The 23203-nt window shown below is 40.5% G+C and overlaps 1 protein-coding gene across 1 annotated transcript; it reads left to right on the top strand.

The window, feature by feature from the left end:
* Nucleotides 1-71: 71 nt before the first annotated feature.
* prrc1 (proline-rich coiled-coil 1) lies at nt 72-11815 on the top strand. The gene is made up of 9 exons (XM_035184335.2): nt 72-339; nt 1583-1723; nt 2208-2600; nt 3420-3565; nt 4401-4503; nt 4589-4752; nt 6096-6199; nt 7749-7851; nt 8418-11815. Exons 2-9 carry the CDS (start codon nt 1627-1629, stop codon nt 8625-8627), a joined length of 1320 nt encoding a protein of 439 aa, XP_035040226.1. The 5' UTR covers nt 72-339; nt 1583-1626; the 3' UTR covers nt 8628-11815.
* Nucleotides 11816-23203: the final 11388 nt, after the last annotated feature.

Here is a 23203-nt window from a genome sequence, read left to right on the forward strand (position 1 = left end):
AAAGTGTTTCTGACCCTGACCCCCAATATGGATATATCCTCTGGAACCAGTAGACAAAAAGAGGAGTCCACAATGTTCTTTTTATCTCTGTAGAAAAGGTTTGGAGGGATAAAAACGATGAGTCAGTTTGACAGTCACTCCTCTGATCTCATTCACCATTCGATATTCCGAGGGAAGGCACCAACCCTTCTCCCAGTCCAGCTCAGAACTTGGTAGGAAATTCCGTTTGGAATAGAGACCATCCGGGAGACGGTCGCAGACGTGGCAGCATGTGACGTCATCAGAGTGGGTCGGTGGGTCGTTGATGGCAGCAGAGAGTCGCGTCGGTGCAGCTAGCAGGTGAGTGGGGAGGCACAGGAACATGTAGCAATGTTTATCACAGACGATGGAAGATAAAGATATTAAAGGCACTTTGTCCATATTTAAATGTCACTGTTGCTTCCGCTGAGAGAGAGATAGAGAGAGAGAGAGAGAGAGTGTGTACACGTGTACAGCTGAGCTGGGAGCTGTGTGGTGAAGGAAGCTAACTGTAAATTGTTCCAAACTAAGGCACGGACATGGTCCGCCTACCATGGTTTTAAAGAACTGTGCCGTAAAGATGGTGTTGGGTGAAGCCGCTGTGGTGTGTTGTTCTTTACCAGACGGAACAAAGCAGCTCTCAGATTGAACAAAGTTAGTGACATTTGAATCAGGAAGCAGTGAGTGAGTTGGCAGTGTTGTGTATGTGCAGTCCGTCATGGTGACATGTCGAACAGGAGTTTCTACTCTGTTGTGTTCAAGCATCTAAACAGGAGTGGTGGTGCACATCCTCAGCACTGGACTCAGCCCCTGGAGGAGCCTGAGGGTTCGTGGTGCTGGTCCTCAACCTGTTTCTCACCCACAGCCTTGTGTTGCTATGAGATGATAACAATAACTGCTGCAGGATTATGCACAATACAAGGACAGTTCTAACTGAAGTGAAGCATTGGAGATTTTAATATTAGCTTCTGCCTCAGGTAAAATAAGGTCAACATGTAGAAAGAACTAACCTTTTTACTGCTGTCCTGTGTGTGTGAGTTTATTTATTGAATTGAAATTCATGAAATCACAACAAACTGGACATGCAGGGGCCCTGGGGCAGTCATTGACTATGTGTTCATTCAGTTACGATACACTATACAGCTTTTTGCAACCAAAGAGTGTAAATCCTGGAGGTGTTTGTTCGGAGAGCACCTGTTTGAATGTCACATTGGAATGTTGTCACCTCAGCTCTGGATATCTGATTGCCTTAACATCGGTGTAACTCACTGCATGGAACTTATTGGGATCATTTTGATGTAAGGTGACATTAATGCAAAGGATTTGTGTGGCACTAAATACTTACCCTGTGTGATTTAATTCTTGTAACTGATTGTGGCAACACCAAATTCTATATAAACATTGAAGAAACTATTCAATGTAAGTCATCTAATTTGCAGTCTAGGGTTAATAGCTAATCTGCTTCACAAGGTGTAATGGTTTGATACATCCTGTCTGCAGGCTTTAGAACTGATGAACTCAATAACAAGTTGAACACATCTTAATTCATCTTATCTTATTACAGCTATAATCAGGGTTGAATTGAAGGAATAAGGTACAATAGAGAAGATGATGGAAGAGAGTGGGATTGAGAATACACCTCCTGCCAGTCCTACACCTCCTCTGACTGTGGCTGCCGCAGTCAACGCCCCACCAATGACCATAGGTAAGACATGACCTATCAAGTGTTGCTATGTGAGCAGAGGAGGTTCCCACTGCGGCAGCGAGCAACCTGCCATCCTTTGTCAAGTCATTTGTTGTGTTTCATTTCACATCACTATAAGAGTCAAATTGTTGAGACCAATTTTAGATTGGTAATCCATGTCCATATTCAATTGTTATGAAGTTGGCATTCTTATATCCCAGAGTATAAAATAGGCTACAAAAAGCACAACATTGGTGTTAAGAAGGAGTCCACCGATTTGTATTTCAATATAGAAATCTGGATTTTAAGAAGAGGATAATGTGAACTGTTTCTTTTAAGAAGAGAAAAAATCATTCACCTGGAATGATGACTTTAGTTATTGAGAAGCAGGACAACTACTCTGACATTATATATAATCCAGTTAAAATCCAATCTGTTTATGGAACACATTTTATTGCCAGGTGTAAATGGAGTGTGTGTCTCAATTTAGTCCTTTCAATTTCAGGTTTGTCCAGCCCTCTCTCCCTCCCAGGCGCCAGCTCCATCTCCATGGGATCCACCTCAGTCTCCACCACTCTCCCTCCTTCCCTCCCTCCCTTCAGCAGCCCGCTGACTGCACCCCCCTCACTCTCCTCCCAGTTTCCCCCTCCCTCCACACTCACCTCACCCTTCCCCAGTCACTCACACTTCCCTCTCTCCACCTCCCCCTATATGCCACCTATGGCCTCCCCCATCAGACCACTTCACCCCTCAGCTCCAGGTGTGTCAGCCCCTCCCGTAGGTCCCCCCATATCTAGCTTCTCCATGAGTGCAGGATATGATATCACACGCGGCCACGCTGGTCGAACACCACAGACACCGTTGATGCCAACTTTCTCAGGTCCTACTGCCATGCCTGGTAAGAGCCACGCCTGTCTGTAACACACTGTTTGCATTGTCAACATGTGGAACTTGGCTCCTTTTTAAACAGTGTTTTTTTCACATCTACATTGACACGATAGAGAACTGTCGATATGTAGTTAAGCTAACAAATAACTTTACATTAGAAAATTGTGGGACTAGTAAGAGATTTGTTTATTTGATCGGGTGTAGGATCTTGAATTATGCATCTAACCAAATATATCCACTGTGTGCAAACTTGTGTCTTTAGGTCTCTGCACCTACAAAACCCTTCACACATTGTACAGACCAATACCATGATACTGACCTACTGTAAAACATTACAGAACTATTGTTACCCACCTGTTAATCAGAGAAGGATCTGTCGTCATGCCAGTCATCTCTCAGAGGTGTTCACCATAGTCTCACTGTCCATCCGCAGTCCACATACACACATTGTGTAGGTGCATCTACACTCACTGAGCAGTATGTGAGGAACACAATATCTCAGGAACACAATCAGGGAATTTCTTAAAATTTGGCAAAATGTGCAGTTGGACTCAAGGACGAACTGATTGTAACTAGGTTGGTCGAAGGTTCCTGTTCCTGTGACCTCACAACACATGTTTTTGGACATAATTCCATAACATAACTACATATTACGAGTCATGCATCAACAAGGTGGTACTCCTGTGTCCACTCCTTAAGATTGGTATTGGTATTGTCACCAAAAATCCACTATTGTCCAAGCTCTACTTCTAACATCTCTAGATGAACGTTGATACATTTACATTTATGTGGATTTGTTTTTTTAGAATTGTCCCATCATATGTTCTAGGTGTCGTATCCAATGCCATGGTTCAGCAGCCAGCCATGACAGGGGGAATAAATACTGGATCTCCAATAACTTTTCCAGAGGAGCAGGAAGATCCCAGAGTTTCTGCAGACATAAGCACTGGTGGGGGCATCTGGGGCTTCATCAAGGTAATCCGACTCTAATCAAAGGTGGTTTCAGTAACTTTCCGAACACATTCAGCATCTCTGGCTGGAAGCAGCACCAACCACAAGATAGCAGCACCAATAAAGAATTAATAATAATCCTGCAGCTCTACAGTCAGAGGTACAAGCTATGGATGAGACAAAAAAGTTAATGACATGTAGTAATGTGAAATGCATGCATGGGGACAGAGAGAGAATGATAAAATATAAAATAACAGCCACAAAAACCCTGAGTGCAAGCAATACATATTTTTAAAATTTCCAATGTCTGTTTTTTCAACTGTGACACAATTGGAAAAAGATTCTCACCTGCTGACCTTAAAGGAAAGGGATTTTTGGTTGGGCTCTATGTATCTGTGTTTTTAGAATTTGTGTTTTTTAATCAGGGACATTTTAGATTGTAAAAATCTACTTTTAAGGGTTCTCTGGTAAACAGATGCTATAATGGCAACACTGTTTTTAAATAACCTTATTTTTCATCATACTTGAACACTGGCAAACAGTCTTTACTACCTATGATTCTTTTTCACATTAGTCTAGTAGGGCTCTAGTTTACTCCAGGTAATTACGTGGATACAGTGTTTACTAAACTCTTTTTTCAGTAAGAAGAAATGATGATAAGTTAAATGATAAGATATGATGTGAAAACTGAAATATGTAGTTGTCTTACTTTCTTTATTATTTGGTGATTAATTTGATTTTGGATTAATATATACTGTGAAGGTGATGAATCTGCATTAACCATTTTTCAAATTGATTACAGCAAGCTCTGCTCTGTGCTCTGACAGTCACTTCTTATGCTTTGTCTGTGTGTCCTCAGGGAGTAGCAGGCAACACTGTAGTAAAGTCAGTCCTGGACAAAACCAAACACTCTGTGGAGTCCATGATCACCACTCTGGATCCAGGCATGGCTCCATACATCAGTAAGTAATCCTGCTCTCATCATCACTACATTCCTCCATAATGTTAAGACATTTGACTAAAAGTCACTGTATTGTTGCTCCACAGAGTCTGGTGGGGACATTGACATTGTGGTGACTTCAGATAAGGAAATGAATGTAGAGGCAGTCAGAGATGCCTTCCAGGAAGTTTTTGGGATGGCCATGGTCACTGGAGAGCCCGGTCAGTCCAACATTGCCCCACAGCCAGTGGGCTACGCAGCCGGTGTCAAGGTTAGTTTGCTGCCAATACTCCAACCAACTGTAGCAGAGTTCTATTTTAGCAGGTTCATGCTTCATCATACTTCACATTGCAGATCCTATCAGTTCAGACCCAAACCTTTTCTTGAACATGGTATAAAGCTCATTACTACTTGCGATCTGATATTCATGGCTTTCCAGTTCAATCAGGAAAAAGACTGAATAGGTTAAACGTTTGTGGATAACAGTAGCAACAAATCAATCTTTAGAAATACTTTAAGGGATAATGTTTAGACATAAAGGATTAAACATTTCAGAATAATATCTTCATTTTTAATGATATTTCAGTAAAGTAGGTTGAGCTGAAAAGTAAATGTTGCATGTTACTTTTCAATTATGTTAATTGGATTACATGATTGTTTTAGCATTTCCTGACAGTCCCTACGGTAATCTGTAGTTTCCTTAGTAATTGTAAAGGACATGAGTGTACTTTCCTGCAGCTGGTACTGTGTACAAGTGTGGTGTTTATCGCTGTCACCTCTGGTCTAAAGACAGACTACCACTCTGTATGCCTCACTTTTGAAAATCTTTGTGCTGCACTTTAAGACCGGTCAGGAAGTTAACTTTTGTATGGACAGGAAGCCACTCAAAGATTAGATTCATGCCGTATCAGCATTGTATAAAACTAATCCAGAAGTAGAGGTTTCAAGGATGAGGAATCGGTTCTCCACAGAGGCAGTATGCGAGAACGCAGAAGAATTTATACATTACCTGTGTGTATACATATATATATATTTATTACGTATGAAAGCGTCTGAGCGGAGAGTCTCCTAGTGTGTTGTCCATGTGTGGAATTCAAACTTTGGAGAAAGTCTGAACCCAATTCTGTGAACATCCTCAGGAGTTCATGTCTGAAAACATTCTACACAACAACTAATCTTCATTCATAAGAAGCTTCCAGTGTGTGGAACAATGTATTTATTATCAAAATATAATTGTTGGTGATTTATTTTTGTTTCAGCTTTAGACCTCCACTGGCTGAAAAGTCCAGTGTTATATTTTATTATTTATGTTACTGTGTTACATAGACAAACCATCTTTCATTCTGGTCCTTCCTTTTCCTGTTCTTCAGGACAGAATAGCCAGGATGTGCTACAACTTGTGTATTTAAACATTTTGGGACTTTTTGTATGAGAATTATTTTGAATATACTAAGGTCACTTGAAATCATATCACTTCTTCAAGTACCTGACAATATTTAGTCCCTCAACCCTCACATTTCCCAACAAAACAGATCCAGTCGCTCAGTTCTGAGTAGCAATGAAGTGTCTTTGGTTTCAGTCTTGCATTCGCTCTGTCTGTGTTCATGTGTGCAGGGGGCTCAGGAGCGAATCGATAGCCTACGTCGTGCTGGTGTGATCCATGAAAAACAGCCAGTGGTCTCATTGGAAAGCTTCATCGCTGAACTCTTTCCTGACAAGTAAGAAGAAAACATATAACACACACACACACACACACACACACACACACACACACACACACACACACTGACACATTTGCACACTGATGTAAAAGTCTCTTTGTGTGCAATTTGATGTAGCATTTAAGAGCTGGAGCAGACTTCACCTTCAAAAGTTGGTTAGCAGGTCATGGAAAAATATGCATGATATCTGCTGTGGCGCAGGAGGAAGAGTGGGCATCCACTAACCAGAGTGTTGATGGTTCGATCCCCTTCCGTGTGCCATAGGGTCCTCATTTCCAAAAGTCACACCCTTTGATGCAGCAGTTTTCACAAAATGTAAATATACATTTACCCACAATACACTTTCAAAGCAACATGTATTTTTTTAACAGCTTTTAAATTTCTCCATTTAAAATGGGCACAGATGGTGGACTTTATTGATAATTTTACAGTTATCACTAACATAGGTTTAATACAATCATTTAATGAGGTAATAATTAATAAGGTATTGTCTATCTAGCTGAATATGAATTGAGTTGACCATGAGTAAATAATAATAAATGCTGTCATGTAATGCATAAATGTGCACCAATCACAACATGCATTATCTCAAAGCACTATAAATAATAAGGTCAAAACCTAAATTTAAGAAACCCAACAGTTCCCACAAAGTGCAGCACTGATGACTGCAGGGAGAAAAGATCCCTTTTAACAGAAACCAACCTCTAGAACCAGACTCGGTGTGGGCAGCTATCTGCCTCGACCGGTTGGGTGAGTGGGAGAGAGGGGAGAGACGAGAGAGGGTGGGGGGAGTGGGAGACGGACTATAGGTACAGCTGTGTAACGTTTTAAGTTTAACCTTAAATGTAGAAATGGTGTCTGCCTCCCAAACCCAAACTGGGAGCTGGTTCCACAGGAGAGGAGCCTGGTAGCTGAAGGCTCTACCTCCCATTCTACTAGGATCCACAAGTAATCCTGTATTTAGGGAGCAAAGTGATCTATTGGGATATTACACTGCTATGAAATCTTAAATACATAATAGGCCTTAATTCTTAAGGTCTTTGTGTGTAAGGAGCAGGATCTGGAATTCTATTCTGAATTTTACATGGAGATTTTACAATGCAGAGAAGCTAAGACAGGAGTAATATGATCTCTCCTTCTAGTTCCTGTCAGCACTCGTGCTGCAGTATTTTGGACCAACTGGAGGCTTTTCACAGACTTACTGGGACTTCCTGATAATACAGAATTACAGTAATCCAGTCTAGAGGTAACAAATGCATGGACGAGTTTCTCAGCATCCTTCTGAGACAGGATGTTCCTAATTTTCCTGATATTGTGCAGGTGGAAGAAAGCTGTCCTAGAGACTTGTTTTGGGTGTCATCTGTGTAATAATGGAAATGCATGTCAGGTTCTCATAATATTGCCTAAAGGAAGCATATATAAACTGAAAAGTATCGGTCCTAGTAGTAGTAGTTGAACCTTGTGGAACTCCATGACTAACTTTTGTGTGCATGGAGGAGTCATTGTTAACAATTTCTACATAATCCTGTTTCTTTAAAATCTCCAGGTGGTTCGATATTGGCTGTTTGATCCTGGAGGACCCCAGTTACAGCATCCGCATTGAGGTCTTCACTCAGGCAACACCTCTGGCTCTAGCTCATATCCAACAGGTATAAATCAGCAGATGACACAGTGTTCACATGTACTACCGAGTATTATTGAGAATTATTTATTTATTATCTACTCACCACTATGCCTATGGGTGAGTGGGTGAAGTGTTTGAGTCCACAAAACACTTTTCTCTCCAAATTAAGTCTTTAGTGCAAGATGACAGCTTTCATATTCTTCATATTTAAGCTTCATTTCTGGATTGTGTGTGGAAGAGGTGATGGTATAAACACTTTATTTCAAGAAAGAATTTCCATAAAATGTTGTATGTCCTGATGAGAACAGGAAATACAGTAGGTTAACCATTTGAACGTTTAATATAAAAAATGTACAATTGTGTTGTAATAAGAAAAATAAAAAATGGAAAAATATTAAATTTTATACACTTCATAGAGTATACTTGTTAAGTTCTTGGAAAAAGCTTGGATGTTGTCCTTCATAAACCTGCCTGTGTGTTCACACTTTACTTTCATCAATGGTGCTTAATATCAGCTTCAGAAATGTATTCAATATCACTGAATCGGAACCCTCTTGCAACTGTCTTTTTTTTTTTACTCTTCTTGTGCAGGCTCAGTCCCTGACTCCTCCTGACTACAGTCTGCGCTGGTCAGGTTTGATTGTTCCTGTGGGTGAGGTCCTGGAGCGCAGCTTGCCCAACATCAACAGGACAGACTGGCATCAGGCTATGACGGGTATGACCCAACGCCAGATGATCCGTAGTGCTGCTAAAGCTCTTGCTGGAATCTACAAACAGCAGCTGCCACCCAGGACTGTGTGAGGCTGAATGATTCCAGTATTTGTCACAAACTGGAAGATAGATGAAGTCCGTTGGGACAGCTGGCTGATGGGTCAGCGAGGTTCCTTGTCTCTCCCCATCAGTCTCCCATCTGCCCTGGGTAAAACCAAATGCACATTTAAAGTCATTAATGTTTGTGCCAACAGATGTTTATTGACATTCCAGCAAGTCACCTGAGTTTTGTGAAACTCCATCATATAATATCTTTATTGCCAACTCAGAATCTAGAGAAAACTTAATTATTAACTGATCATTTCTTCATCTCCCTGAGAGATTTTTACACATGTATATTAATATCAACAACCTTAACTGAAAATGTGGCCATATGTAGTTTTCTTGTTTTGTTTAGAAATGCTTAACATTATTGTAGAGACTATTACATAGACTGTGTCCCAATTGTATTCTATGTACTAGAGACCTAAAGCTCTTCAAAAGATACTTGAACCTTATTTGCCTGAAATTATTTTTAAAAGAGGAGACTCAGAGAAACCCAGAGAGAGACCACCACCACCACCAACGTTTTGACCTGAAACATTTAGAAAAACATAACCCTACCTGACCCCATTAGATTTAATTATATAATGTGGACCTGACGTTGGCTACTACTACTATAGATAGTCTCACTGTTTATTTTAACACAGTAAATTCAACTTAGTACTAAAGACAATAAACTACTATGCTGTTTTGAGATAACCAGAAATGATACAAAGTATTAACCTTGTATCTTACCCTGACAAGACTCAGTAGACCTGACAAGATTTAATTTTGTATTTAAATTGCTGCTTTCTTAACTGTTGCTAGTGTCATCAATCTAAGGTCCAGCTTTTAAAAAAATATATATCACTAGCTGTAAATCACTGTTGTCCTTGCTAAAAAACTACCACTTAAACATTGAATTAACTTGCTAAGAGGGCTAAAGCAACAAGGCAATGGCTAACCCATAATTCATCCCCCTTGCTTTGAATCAATGGTGTTCCTATGCTTAATTCATATGCTAACTTTATGTAATAATGAACTCTGCTAATTTGATTAGTACAAATTAAGATCAATGATTCTGGGAATATGCAACATGCAAACTTAATAAAGAAATGACAAGGATATTAACTATAGATTGTGACACAGGGCGTTGACATCTGATAAAGCCTTTATGTCAGTTGATATGCCTTAACCATTAATCAATTACCATGGAACATGGGGTTCAGGAGACTTAAGACAGTTTCCCATAGAAACGATAAAAGCACCGGATCACTATCAAGTGATCGTGCTAACAATGGTTCATTGTTTTTGAAGCATTTGATGCCGTAACACCTGTGGTACTCCTTCTGTATCAAACGGTTGGTTGAACCAAGGTTGTGATGGAAAAAAAGGAATTAGAATAGAAAAAAACGGCCTCACTTGTAGTGATCCTTTGACTGAAGGCTTCATTGCTTGTTACATGATTTGCCCCGTTAGTAACAACTCCTCACTCTAAAGTCGAGGAAGTTCAGTCTGTGTGTTTGTCTTCTTATACATACTTCACTGAGTCCATTTTACAAAGTAGTGCACGAAAGCCATTTAGAATCCGTACATAGTGTGCAACTGGGACACAACTAGAATGGTCTGATGCGTCATATGATGTCGTTCTGTTTTAGATATGTGAAGGGGAAAAAAGCATAGTATCACATACACATTCATATTGATTCTTGCTTGTTTTACTGCAAAAGTATTTGCCTGCCATAACTGTTGAGCTGTCTGTATTCATTAAGAAAAAACACATTCTGACCATGAGTTATAGTGGCAGGGATGCAAACGTGCCAACTTTCAGTAGAAACTGCTGTTTCCAATATAAGTTTTGGAAACAATAAGTCTAGCTGAGACTGTTAATTAGCAAGGTAGAGTTGTTTTGATGTAGCTAATGTTAGCCACCTAACTCTGTATGTAATCTTAATTGTTCACTTTATTTCCATGAAGAATAATATTAATTCACATACTTGTTATCCCAAAATAGACTGGTATGACTTCACTCATATTAGGGCTAACAATAAGTAATGATGCCATTTTTCTGTCGATTGTAACATGAGCTGAGCTCTTCAGCCAAAGTGCCAACTTAAAGCTGGGGTATAGGGAAAGTTGATGTTCCAGCATTGGCAGCAACTGCCAAAGCAAACTAAAAAGGAAGACTGTATTTTTTTTTTTAAACCGTCCGAAAGAAAGTCTTACGATGAACATAATCAACAGTTTTTCCATTGCTCCCACCTACTCCACATCTTTCTGCCAAGATAATAATAGCGAGGCTAATATTGTCATTACCACAATGTAATTAAACTAATCGCTTTTAGATTTGTTTTGGAATGTGAGATTACATCATGAGAACAATGTAGGCATTCCACCAAAATGGACCTATGATACCTCACATACGTATGAGCACTTGTTATAGTAGCATTATTCTCGTCACTTGAGAAGGGTCAAATGCCCAGCTCACTGAAAACAATAGAAGCCGAATGTAAATTACCATGGGAACGATTTTCTTTTAGTTGTAGTTGTTGTGAAATCAATTTATCACTTTCATATCTAAATACTGTCTTTTAATAAACCCTTCTTTTATAGCCCCTTCTTTGCATCATCGGCCCTGTTTAAACCTGGTATTAACATCTGTCTCCGGTGATCAGATCACAAGTGGCCAGCTCTAAGTTCAGGTGTAAACAGGCCCAAGACCTATTGAGGCTGCATTTGAGATCCAATCACTCAAACACGTTGGGGAGTGGAACACACGTGGCCCCATTCTTTTATCAAAGTTAACACAAATGTGTGCTGGGCCTCATTGAAGGTCCGCTGGCGTCCTCTGGCCTGCTACAGATTACTGTTGAACCAAAAGTATGTTACACTTCTAGACGAGCTGGAAACCTAATTTGGTACACAAGGGTTCATATGTCAATACCATGTGTGAACAACGCCATCATCACTGTTTTCACTGCTGATGAGTTTGCATCCCTTCTATCACTACCTTGGGGTTTGATCAAAAGGAAAATAATTTATTTTCTACTGCTTCAGGCAGTTGGACACTGACAGAAATGGAAGTTACTCATACTGTCGGCATAACGTCGTTGTGTTTGTTTGGAAAGAGCATCCTTCTCTCTACTTTGTGTCCTCTAAATGTGCCTTTTTACATAAATAAAATAAATGGATTTTTACTTGTTTGTACCTGCACACACTGACAGATTTGGCAGGAGATTACCCTCTTCTGTCACCATCTCACAACTTAATTTCTTGTATTCACGGTGGACACAAAGCTCAATGCTTCCAGTGTGCAAAAACAAACACTGAGAATGACTGTAGAGGCAAAAGAAAAGTAATTCTTCTGGTGTAAAACAATATCACTGCCAGCTCTAAAAGTTAAAACAGAAAGAGCTCTCTGAGTGCGGTTCATCTGTTCAGCTTCACCACTAATTTGGGAGGTGATGAATATAATTTGAATCCGCTGAGCTTTCATTTAAAGGGGTATATAGTAATTTCACATGAATGATTCATATTGCCTGAGGTTAGAAATTCTCTGTCTGAAGACTCCGATTCCTCCCTGCACTAAGAACAGGGTCTGTGGAGGCAGCTTCTTGGGGCCCCTGAGCCTGCACTGACTCGTCACCTGACTGCCTTGAGATTGTATCCTGTCACCTAGTTTGATCTTTTGAAGGTCAGTGAGGGCAGCTATTTTCCTTCGAGATACATGACCACCTGATAATCAAGTGGAGATCCACTGCTGAGAGGAATAAATGTGACTAGCATGGCATGCATTATTTGGTGTGGTGTTCTTATGTGCCCTGTCTAACTGGAGCTTGAAACAAACAATCCAAATAAAACCAGACCAACTGTGGTGTTGTAGCCGTCTCCTCAGTTCTAATCAAAGTGGTGTCCCACAGAATCAGGTCAAAATCTCCTCAAGATATCTTGAAACCAGATCGAAGGATGTAAGATCATTTCATACACCATTCAACTCCATCCATGTGACCAACTGCCAGGCCAGTTTGGCTGTTAGCAAACCTATGTACAGAGTGATTGACCTGCAAGCATGGCTCCAAACACAAGCTTATGTATAGGCAATGCACTTCTCTGTGTCCACCACTGTTTTCTGTAAATTATATTTATATCCAAACTATTTGTATTACCTAAAAGGTTTTATAGAACATTTTATTGTGTTATACCATTTAGAGCATTTTCCCATTGTTTGCAGATCCTCATGTTCTGACTATCATGACCAGCTTGCCTTTTTGAGCTGAACATCCTGAAAACTGAGGAGTAGCTGCCCTACTCGCTGTATTTGCACAGGAAGTAGAGCAGCTCCTTTACCCTTCCTGTGCCAGAACAGGAAGTTGCACCTACCTCGGGAGCTATTGATCCAGTTCTGTTCCAGAGTCTGTTCTCTGTACATGACTCACTTTCTCCTTAAGACCGGCCACCAAACAAAACAGGAAAAACAACACATCAGACAGTTGTGACTGAAAAAAGTAATTGTTGCCAACCTTTCCTGTATTCAGCAGTTGTATACCTCTGCCAGGAAAGGGAAAGATACAATCACTGCACAATCCCTAGGCACAGATTGTTCCAACTACCAAGGCAACCAGGCATTAGGAGACAGTTTCACACACCATTGCATTAAATCACCCATATCATAGCAATCCCTTAGAGAACCTAACGATAACCCTGTAATACCAAAACATTCATTGTACCTTTAAAATCTAAAATAGATGTGTCCTGCATTGATCAGCTAAACATCAAACCAGTGCCTTTATACACTTAGGAAAGCTCTTGAAAGATGCAATCTGGGACTTCAGCCAAGGTGCAGCAACTATGATAGAGTTACAAATTAACACTTTGCAATGGCAAACATATCCATGTCCATTCTGTCAAACTCAAATCTAAAGGGGATTAATGGACATCGTATTGACATGTGCAGACATCAGGGGCCTGTAGTACGAAGCAACTCAACATACCCCGGATATCTTTTCGTTATCTGGCTGAACTTAACCTAAGGCTAAGCAGTCACACAACACTGGTTATCAACTCGTTAAGTCAATCACGGCTGTCCTACTTTGGATATGAGCGTGTGTACATAAAAGGTGCGATGTTTACACCATATGACAAATCACCAACATGGATGAAGTGTTCCGGCAGCAGAGTCGCACATTTAACAAACAAGGAGCAAACTATTACATTAGAGAAATACGAGAGGAAGAAATGCAGGAAGGACAGCTGGTAAAAAAATCTCTGATTGTGTGAATGTGTACGTTTCGGAGCCCCCTGGTGGTATTTGGGGAAAAAAATATTACGAGGCCACGACATATAGTGTGGGAACGAGATTAATAACTCCGGGCCATGAGATATGTATCTGTTCTTTACTACCGGGACCTGGCAAAGTGAACTGACGAGGCCTCTTGGATGAGAAATGAAACGTTTGACTTAATCCCATGATGTAGCCTCTATAATGAGCTCACTGTGGTGGAAACGTTTGCAATTACTAACCAATTAAAACATACGGACCTATTTTTGTGCAACATGGTGCACGGAACGAGACTGTGCGCATTTGGTATCTTGGTGACAGGATGTGCCTGGAGCAACTGGTAACAGGGAGAAGTTGAGATGTACTGAGTGTGTTAGCGGGGGGGATTGACTTAACCAACCAGACATTTAAACCTCCCTTATCCTTCCCTTTAAGGACACTGTGCAACTACACAACTGTGTAGTGTCATTTTGGTGAGAGCTGACTGTGTCAGAGAGAGAGAGGGAGGGAGGGAGGGATGAGTGCTGTCACAAGGTAAAACTGTAAACGATCTATCCCCCATTCCAAATAAATCTTTTATTTCATAGGATAAACCTACCTAGAGGCAGGGATAAAAGTATAAAACTATTTATCCCGTCGCTAACACACCCAGTACATCAATATCAGTAACTCCCACAAGCATAAATAGAAACTTGTGGTACTGTGAGCACTTTGCTCCTACGTGTCAGGTTGGTTATGTTCGGCTCCAGCAGCTGACAAAGGTTTATATTCCCTCCGATGAGAATCTATATCTTTCATAAAGATACTCATCGTCTCTGAAGACCATTGTCCTCCTCAGAGACCCTCTAACAATCTGCTATGAGCTCCATCGCATCCTATAAGAATGGTGATGTCATGTTTCAAAGGAATTGATTGGCCAGCGGGTGGTGCTTTTATACAGGTTGATCGCTTATCTCTAACTTAACCTGCTCCAGAGTAGGTGAGCCGTTCAGCATAGGTTACCATGGTGATTTACCTTGATAAGAAGTGAACTGAAAACCCTGAAGTAAACCTGACTTTACCCCGATAGCTGCAAATCCTGCTTCGTAGTACAGGCCCAAGACCTCGGGATGTGAATCTTCTCTCACCAAGCAGGTAATCAGGAACCCCTGATTACGTCAACCTGCTTATTCATGCTACAATTCAATCAGCAAAATGTGTGCTGACAGTGGAATATATAAAATCATCCAGATAAAGTTAAGGAACTTCAGTTAATGTTCACATCAAACATCCAAGTGGGGTTAAAGGTTCTTTTTAAGATCAGTGTCCACAGATCATATTCCCAAAAGGATCGAGTTCAAAAGTGTAGTAGTCACAACATTTTCCTTTTGTCTTGACCCTGGAGCAAAGAACAATGAACCCTGATCAGAGGGGCTAATATGTAATGGTGATATAGGGCTGTAGTGCCTCAGTAAAGACTTTTTCAGACATGATAGCTAATTCTCCAGATTTTACCCGCAGTCTGCCATGCCAAATTGTGACTGTAGCACAGGAGGTGGAGCAAGTCGTCCACTAACCAGAAGGTTGGTGGTTTGATGCCCTGACGGCTTCTCAAGTCTGCATTGCCGAAGTGACCTTAGTCTAGGAAAGAACCCTAAATTGCTTAAATTGTCCTTGTCGACTGTTCTGTGTGTAAATGATGTATGATGGGAAAGTGCCACTTATAGAAATGTCTCTCTGACGGGTGAATGTGACTTGTAGTGTAAGACTGATATATAAAGTAGAATGGCTCTCAGTAGAGCTCATACCTCCACCAACAGTCCATTCACACTCAATCCAGCTGCACCTCATTGCACATACTTAGACACCAGTGTCCTAAATATTCCACTTTTTTTTTTTTCAAGCTCCATGAATTATTTCTTGGGAAATCAGTGACATTTTAATATATTTTTTCAAACACCAAAACAAAAAACACCCCTTCTCAATATTTTAAATAAAGATAAAACAAATTCCTGGATCTGCCCCCTTTATCCGGATCTGCACCAAAATACAAGGGGGTTCTTCCCTCAGCCATGCTGCATCCTGACTCCAAGTTTTTTTTGCATAATCTTGCTGACAAACACACAAATATGATAATGAAAACAGAACCTCCATTGGCAGATGTGATGTGTTGTTATTTCTCAGGCGCAGGAACTTTGTCTGAATTGTAGAATTAAACGGACTGATTTCCAAAATGTTGCTTTAACATGTGAAAGATGGTTGAGTATTGTTTCCCCCCCTCACACGGCCCTGGGACTCTTTACCCTGATGATTCCGAACCGTGCCGGTGTAAAGCTGCTGTGTCTCAGCCGGGCTGCGGTGTGCACTGGGCTGATCCGCCCCTTCCTCCCGGCGGAGCCCCGGCGCACCTCAGCGGGCAGTGAGGCAGCTCGACCCCGGGATGGGTGTTCCTCTCGGGCATCCACACACACACCAACTACCTTCCTCGGCGGAATCCCGTCATTGTGCCTCTCTGTGTTTCGTCTGTTTGCCACGGAGGCTGCCGACGGCGAGGCGAGGAGCTGAAGGTAGAATGGGCCAAAGCTGCAGGTCCTATGTGTAACTCTGGAGATGGGTCGGACATCCCCGCAAACACACACAGGTATCATCAGCCGCTGCGCTCTTACGGGGATGCAGATGAGTGTGTTTGCATGTTTAGGATTCAGCTCTGTGTGAGTGTGTGAGTGTGTGTGTGTATCCATCTCTGCGACGCTCACTGGTGTGCAGAATGTGGCTGGTGCACAGCAGCACTGTTACTGGCTTTGCACTTGTTGAGTTGTGTTGTCCTCTTGACAGAGAGCTCAGCTGTCAGTGTGTCAAGGGAGACAGGTTCACATGAGAGAGGGTGATGAGCTTACATTGTTCTTGTCAGATTCACTGCCCCCCACTCCTGGGTTTCTCTTCACATCCACACTACATGTCAGGAGGTTGCAGTGTCTGTGCAGCACTGAAGGAAGCTGCTGATGTACAGATACTATACACTCAGTTATTCTTTTCTTTCCTGTGGGTGGGGGTCTACAGGGGTCGTCATTACCCACTTGACTGAGAATGTGAATGTGGCCTCAGAGCTGACTGCATCTTTTGCACACTTTATGTTTTTGAGGACTCAATTCATATGAAACTGTACATTTTTTAATCTCTTCACTTTCTCGTGTAACTGGGCAGTAGAGACATTTGTCCCAGGCTTAGTGGACATTACAGGAGTCACACTTTGCTTCTGGGTGAACTTCTGGCCACTATAATATGTTTTCTATAGAATCACCTTTTGACATCACCTTGGGAAGTACTTTGATCTGTGAAAATAGTGACCTGTCTGGAGTTGATCCATCACTTAATTCCAGTTCCACTGAAGTTTAATTTTTTCTTTAAATGTTACTTCCATCTAAAAAATATTTTAAAGGCCAAAAAGAGAACATGTGAAAATGTAGGATAGAGGATAAACTTCTATAAAGTTGGTCTGTCCTTTTGATCAGAGGAATCTGAACTGTACGTGGTTTTCTGATGTCTCTGTGAAGATCCTCACTCATCCAGGTCCTGGTATCTTCAGAAGTTGTACAAGTGCACATAGGCAAGTGGACTTGCTTGTGTTTCTTGAAGACGATTCACCTCTCACCCAGGATGTTTGAACTATTCCGTTCAGTTAGAACAGAAGAAGCATCTTGGACATACACTTGTACAACTTCTGAACTTTTCTGATGTCATTATCTCAACCCATTAAGGAAACAAGGATTTTGCCCTTCTCCACATCCAGATCCATTTATATTACACAGATGGATTTTGGCAGTTGTAATGAAATTGTGTGGATGATATTTAAAGTGTAAACTATAGCATTATGTTCAGACATTGTTGTTATCAACAGTTTTGGATAAATTATTACTGAAAAAACAACATCTAGTTTTGTTTTGACTTTGTATTTAGTGGATAAAAATGTATCTGTCTCACTTCTTGTCTTCTTGTGAAGGTTGTAATTGGGGGTGTCTGTCTTTCTATCGGTCTGTCTCCGACGGACAGTTGTAATTGGTTTGATTTCAAGTTAGGTTCAGGATGAGTGCTGTTGATCTTTTATATTCCTGTTATAATGATGACATCCAGACCAGGGCTCAGCAAATCTTTGCTATAACTCTTTGAGAATTTGTCCAATTATTATGAATCATGGTAGATATCTTCAGGGCTTGGTGGAGGGTAGGTCTGCTCTAGGGGTTGGCCGAAGATCCAATATCAAAAATTAGCAGTGCATGCGCTGGGGGCAACTATTAACCAAAATCTCAAGTGCAATACTGATTGGTGCAAGTGTTATGTACACGGTCTGTAAACAGAATGAAACTAGCTGAGGTGACGTTGTTCAGTTTTCTCAAACCTGAAACCCACTTATTGCTGCTTGTGAATTTAATCCATGCCAATTGAGTTGCTTTCTTATGATGAGCACAAGGGTCTTTTCTTATAATTGCACATGCAGCATTGATATTAACCGTGAGACCAATTATACATCCAAAAAATAAATATATCATACTCAACAGCTCTTACAATGTAATGTTATCACTGTACCTACTTTGCTGTCCTGCATTCCTCTTATGATTGTCAAGTTAGAATAATTTCATCATTTTATCATTACCCTTTACCCTTGCTTAAAAGTTAAAAAAGATACTTAAATATCTGAACCATGTAGCAATTTATGTGCATGAGCTTTCTAAAAATATGAGGTTAATTGGCCAAATAGTGGCACTGTAACAATTTAGAAAGACATGCCCCTCACTGATTCTGATGGACTTGAATTTAATAACTCTACAAAATAGTCCCTTTGACCTTAAGAGTCTACATGGATTTTTTTGTTCATTTGCATAGTGTGAAAAACGTATTGCATATCAAATTTATCAACACCAATTTAAGTTGCAGCCTTGAGAACACATGCCAATTATAAATGCACATGGTTGAAAAACGCAGCTTCCGAATATCTTTGGAAAGGGTTGGGCTTCGTATATATCAGAATATTGGCTATAATAATAATATCAAAACATTTTCACAACCTCACAACCTGCTTTTTGCAGGATCCAATAATATAATCAGCTCTGCACTCTTCGGTGTAACTTGATTTCATATTGAAAAAGCTTTTGTTAGGCAAAAGGCAGGTTTTATGGAAGATACAAGAAATTGCCCTTTTCTGTGATGGCCCTGTTCTTATTGTTGTTGCTGTATTTTAGCATAAGAAATCATTTGGAATTTTCACACTCCCACATGCTCCCATAAACCTTTTAATGACCTCCCAGGTAGCGTTTAAGGCACAGGCCCTTCTTCAGACAAATTACAAAGTAGAGACACAATACATTTGCTAAATCCCATTAGTGTCTGTGCTTATTACCCCAGAATACGAACACAAAACTGCCAGGACATATTCCGTTGTTGAACAAAGGAGTGATCAATGGTAAAACAAATAGGGGACTTGTTTCTGAAGCTGTTTTCAGACATGACCTGCGGGTAAAATCCGGAGAATTGGGAGTTTACCTTTATCTTATCACCACAAACTGTCTTGACACATTTGTTGGTGTTTTCTACATGTGTGAGACCGCCTTTTCACCGTAAATAAACCACGGCAGGCTGATATATACACAAACTGTATTCTAATAATAGTAATTAAAATTTACTAATAACACGTGACAGTCTGTAAGCCTTGTTCGTTTTGGCAGATTTTGACACATTCCCACTGCTTGCTCAGGTTCAAAGTTGTGCTAGTACATCTGCTAATGCTTCTGGACACATCTTCAGTGATGATCCTAATAACCTAATAACTAATAATCATGTTGGGACTTCAACCAATGTTGCTGTACCACAATTGAAAAAAAGAAAAGATCTACAAGGTGCTTCATTGATTTACACAATATGACCATATGCACAATATTACAGCTTTTCCCGATTGCTAAAACATTTGTATCCACTCTTCTATCACATTTTCCAAGAAATCAACACACATGCTGAAAAACATTTTGTTTGTAAAATGTTAAAACACGTGCAACAAAAGATAATATTTCATATTAACACAGTGACTTGTTTTGAACAACCAAATACAGCTCTCAATTAGAAGTGTTCAGCCTCACTGTAATTTGTGTTTTATGCCAAATGCCATTTGTTGTATCATTATAGTATTTGAAAGAGAAAACACAAGCAAACACAGTTTCAACTGCTCTGTGCCCCTCTGGTAAATGGGTTGCCCAGTGTTTGTTGATGATGGTGTAGATTGAGCTCCAGGGAGATGCTTTGCAAAAGTAATATCATATGTCCTTGGGCAGCCACCTTAGCTGCATAGGATTTTTCTATTTTCTCCATCTCATAAGCAAAAAATACAGATGCCAAATGAGGTTTCTCACCTCTGTGACTCTCCACGTTGTGGACAGCTGAGCAAATCAGCGTTGTTTGGTTTTACTTTGTGTAGAGAACGGAAGGTCGTAGAGCAAGTTACACGCCCAGTACAGTTTGAAACTTATTTGTCCACAATACACGTCAAGCCACGATCCAGAGGAGTGGTGCCTTCATTCTTAGCAAGGGCCTCCTTTGCAACAATGATGTACTGTCTGGTGGTACTGATGCATATCAGCTGGGGTTTGTGAGTTGCGGATGATGCTGCCAGATCATTGCAAAGTAATGCAATACTTGTTCCAGGCTTAGAGACAGGAAAAACAAAGATACATTTATTGAAGTGATCAGCGACATTCAGTCTTTCCTAAATGCAATCTGAACGTTACTGAATAAAATAATAATAAAATAATAAGCATGATATGAGAGAGAGAGAGAGAGAGAGAGAGAGAGAGAGAGAGAGAGAGAGAGAGAGAGAGAGAGAGAGAGAGAGAGAGAGAGAGAGAGAGAGAGAGGTTGGCTGTAGTATAGGACATAAACTTCCTCCTTTTCGAAGAAAGGACATGGACCAAACAAAAGAAAATTGAAGTACACTTCAAATACATTTTTCGAGACTTTTCCTTCCGGTTTTAGGACAAACTACAGCACAGAGGGAGTACTTCTTAAAGTCATGAACAATCTGCTAGCTGCTGCTGACACTGGAAAACCCCTCAGTTTTAGTTTTATTAGATTTAAGCGCTGCGTTTGACACAGTTTTATTTTGACACACATTTTTTCTCGTACTTCTCATCACAGCGTCTATTTGAATCAATAACATGATCAAATGTTTTATTTTAATTTGTTTATCTTTTTTTATCTTGCCTATAACATTTTTTTTATTGTTTGCCTTTTAAGTGTTTCCTATTGTTTGCCTTCAAATTTTCATTTTTAACTTGTAAATGTTATATAAATAAAGGTTCAATTATTATTTAGCCCTATTCACAGGGATATGTGTTTAAGTGTTCATGTTTCAAATAAGTTATGTTTTAATGACCTTCACCAATCAGATTCTGTTTTTACCTTTTTTCTGTTAATTATTTAGGATAATGCAAAAACTCCTGGATGGATTACCACTAAAAAGAACCCGTTGGATTTTGGTGTGGATTCAGATAAATGGACGAATCCAGGAATTTTCTTTCACTTGCTCTGCAGGGTTTCCCACAGAATGACTTCTTTCTATTGGCTGTAGCAGGGCTGCACGCGCACCACGTAGACAGAAAAAAGAGTGAACTTTCTCACTTGAGAGAGAGAACTGCATCGATGCCACTTGTGGATACACACACAACTGCAGCTGAAGCTATGAGGGGACTGTCTGCATGGACGAAGTGAGAGTGTGGTGATCTGCCAGAGTCCTGGTGAATGAGCTGGTCCTTATACACAGTAAAGGTTGAAGAGTTGATGTAGATGGTGCATTGTTGCTGGCTTCATGGCTGAGTTGAGTGACTTGTATTTCACATGTACTCATTAGGCAGTCACTTTCATCCAGTAACTGACTACTGAGTAAGGTATTCACAAATCATAGGTCTTGCTGATCTAAGTATTTAAGTTATGAAATCCAAAATGTGTTCAAACTCCAGATGACTCATTTTTGTATGCAATACATGCAGTACACATGTTTTTTTTCATGCGCTACTTTAAGAAGTAAAAACATTACTAGTAGTAGTACATATTTACATAGTAGTAGTAATAGTACATTTCATTCATCCACTCAATCCACTAATATTACTTTGTACCAAATGCTGTGAGCCTCACAGACAAAATTCCATTCTCTTTAATAGTATCTCAAAACCTGGGTAAATAAGAACAAATCTACCTTGTGTCAGTAATTAAACTATGGTTTGATGTTGTTCAAGTCATTCATAATTTCTAACTCAAAGAACTTTGTGATTTCTATGTTGATAAAGATGCTTTGGTCCAATGTCTCCCCAGACAATGAAATCCAAGTGAAGGGGCTGGGCTGGAGTGAAGAGGATGCCACAGTGCCTCCTGTGGGATCTTCAGTGCTACTGTCCTGTCCCCACCACACACTTCTTCTGGATGATGGAGAGAGAGCCCTTCACCTCTGCATTCTCCTCTCTGCTCTACTCCGCAGGGGCACACTTTGTTGCCCTCTCCTCCTCCACGTCTTCCTCCTCATCCTCAACAGATTCAGCCATCACTGCCATGTCCCTGGAGCAGAAAACAACTTTTGCCTTGGTCATCTTCCTCTTTGTCTTCCTGCTTATCCTTATTGTCCGATGCTTCCGTATCCTGCTGGACCCCTACCGGAGTATGCCAACCTCCACCTGGGCAGATGGCCTCGATGGTCTGGAGAAGGGACAGTTTGATTATACTCTGGCCTAGGGTTCTATTCAAAAATGCACACATCCAAACACATTTGCACATTTTTGCACCCATACACATGCACATACATACAGTGTGTGCTATGTTTCTGTGTTAGCCTTCAGCTTATGGAGGCATTAATCAGTCAGTTGTAAGGTTCGACTCCACACTGCCTTTTCGGTGTGTACATGCACAAGCTAAATGAACAAAGAACAGTTCAGAATTAGCATAGTATGGGTGACTTTTTTGCACATTCTCCTCTACATGGATCAAATGGTCTACACCCTGGCCTGGCTGACTGTGAATATGGCTACCCTGCCTTTTTGATAGTAACAACAGTTTCAGTGACATGCACATTTACCAGAAATGGAAGTCTTGAAACCTGGATTATTGGGAGGTTGTTTAAACAGTCTTATAGTACACTAGCCTGAATCCAATGACATTTCAGTCTTGCTTTATTTACATTTTTTCACTACAATTAACCAAATGTAGAGATGTTATTGAGACCCATCCATCAACGTAGACAACATGTTTGTCTAGAATGCTAGCTAATGTGCAATCCCAGAATCAACCAAGAATTCAT

The sequence above is a fragment of the Hippoglossus stenolepis genome, chromosome 18 (assembly GCF_022539355.2).
Source record: "Hippoglossus stenolepis isolate QCI-W04-F060 chromosome 18, HSTE1.2, whole genome shotgun sequence".
NCBI classification, from domain to species: domain Eukaryota; kingdom Metazoa; phylum Chordata; class Actinopteri; order Pleuronectiformes; family Pleuronectidae; genus Hippoglossus; species Hippoglossus stenolepis.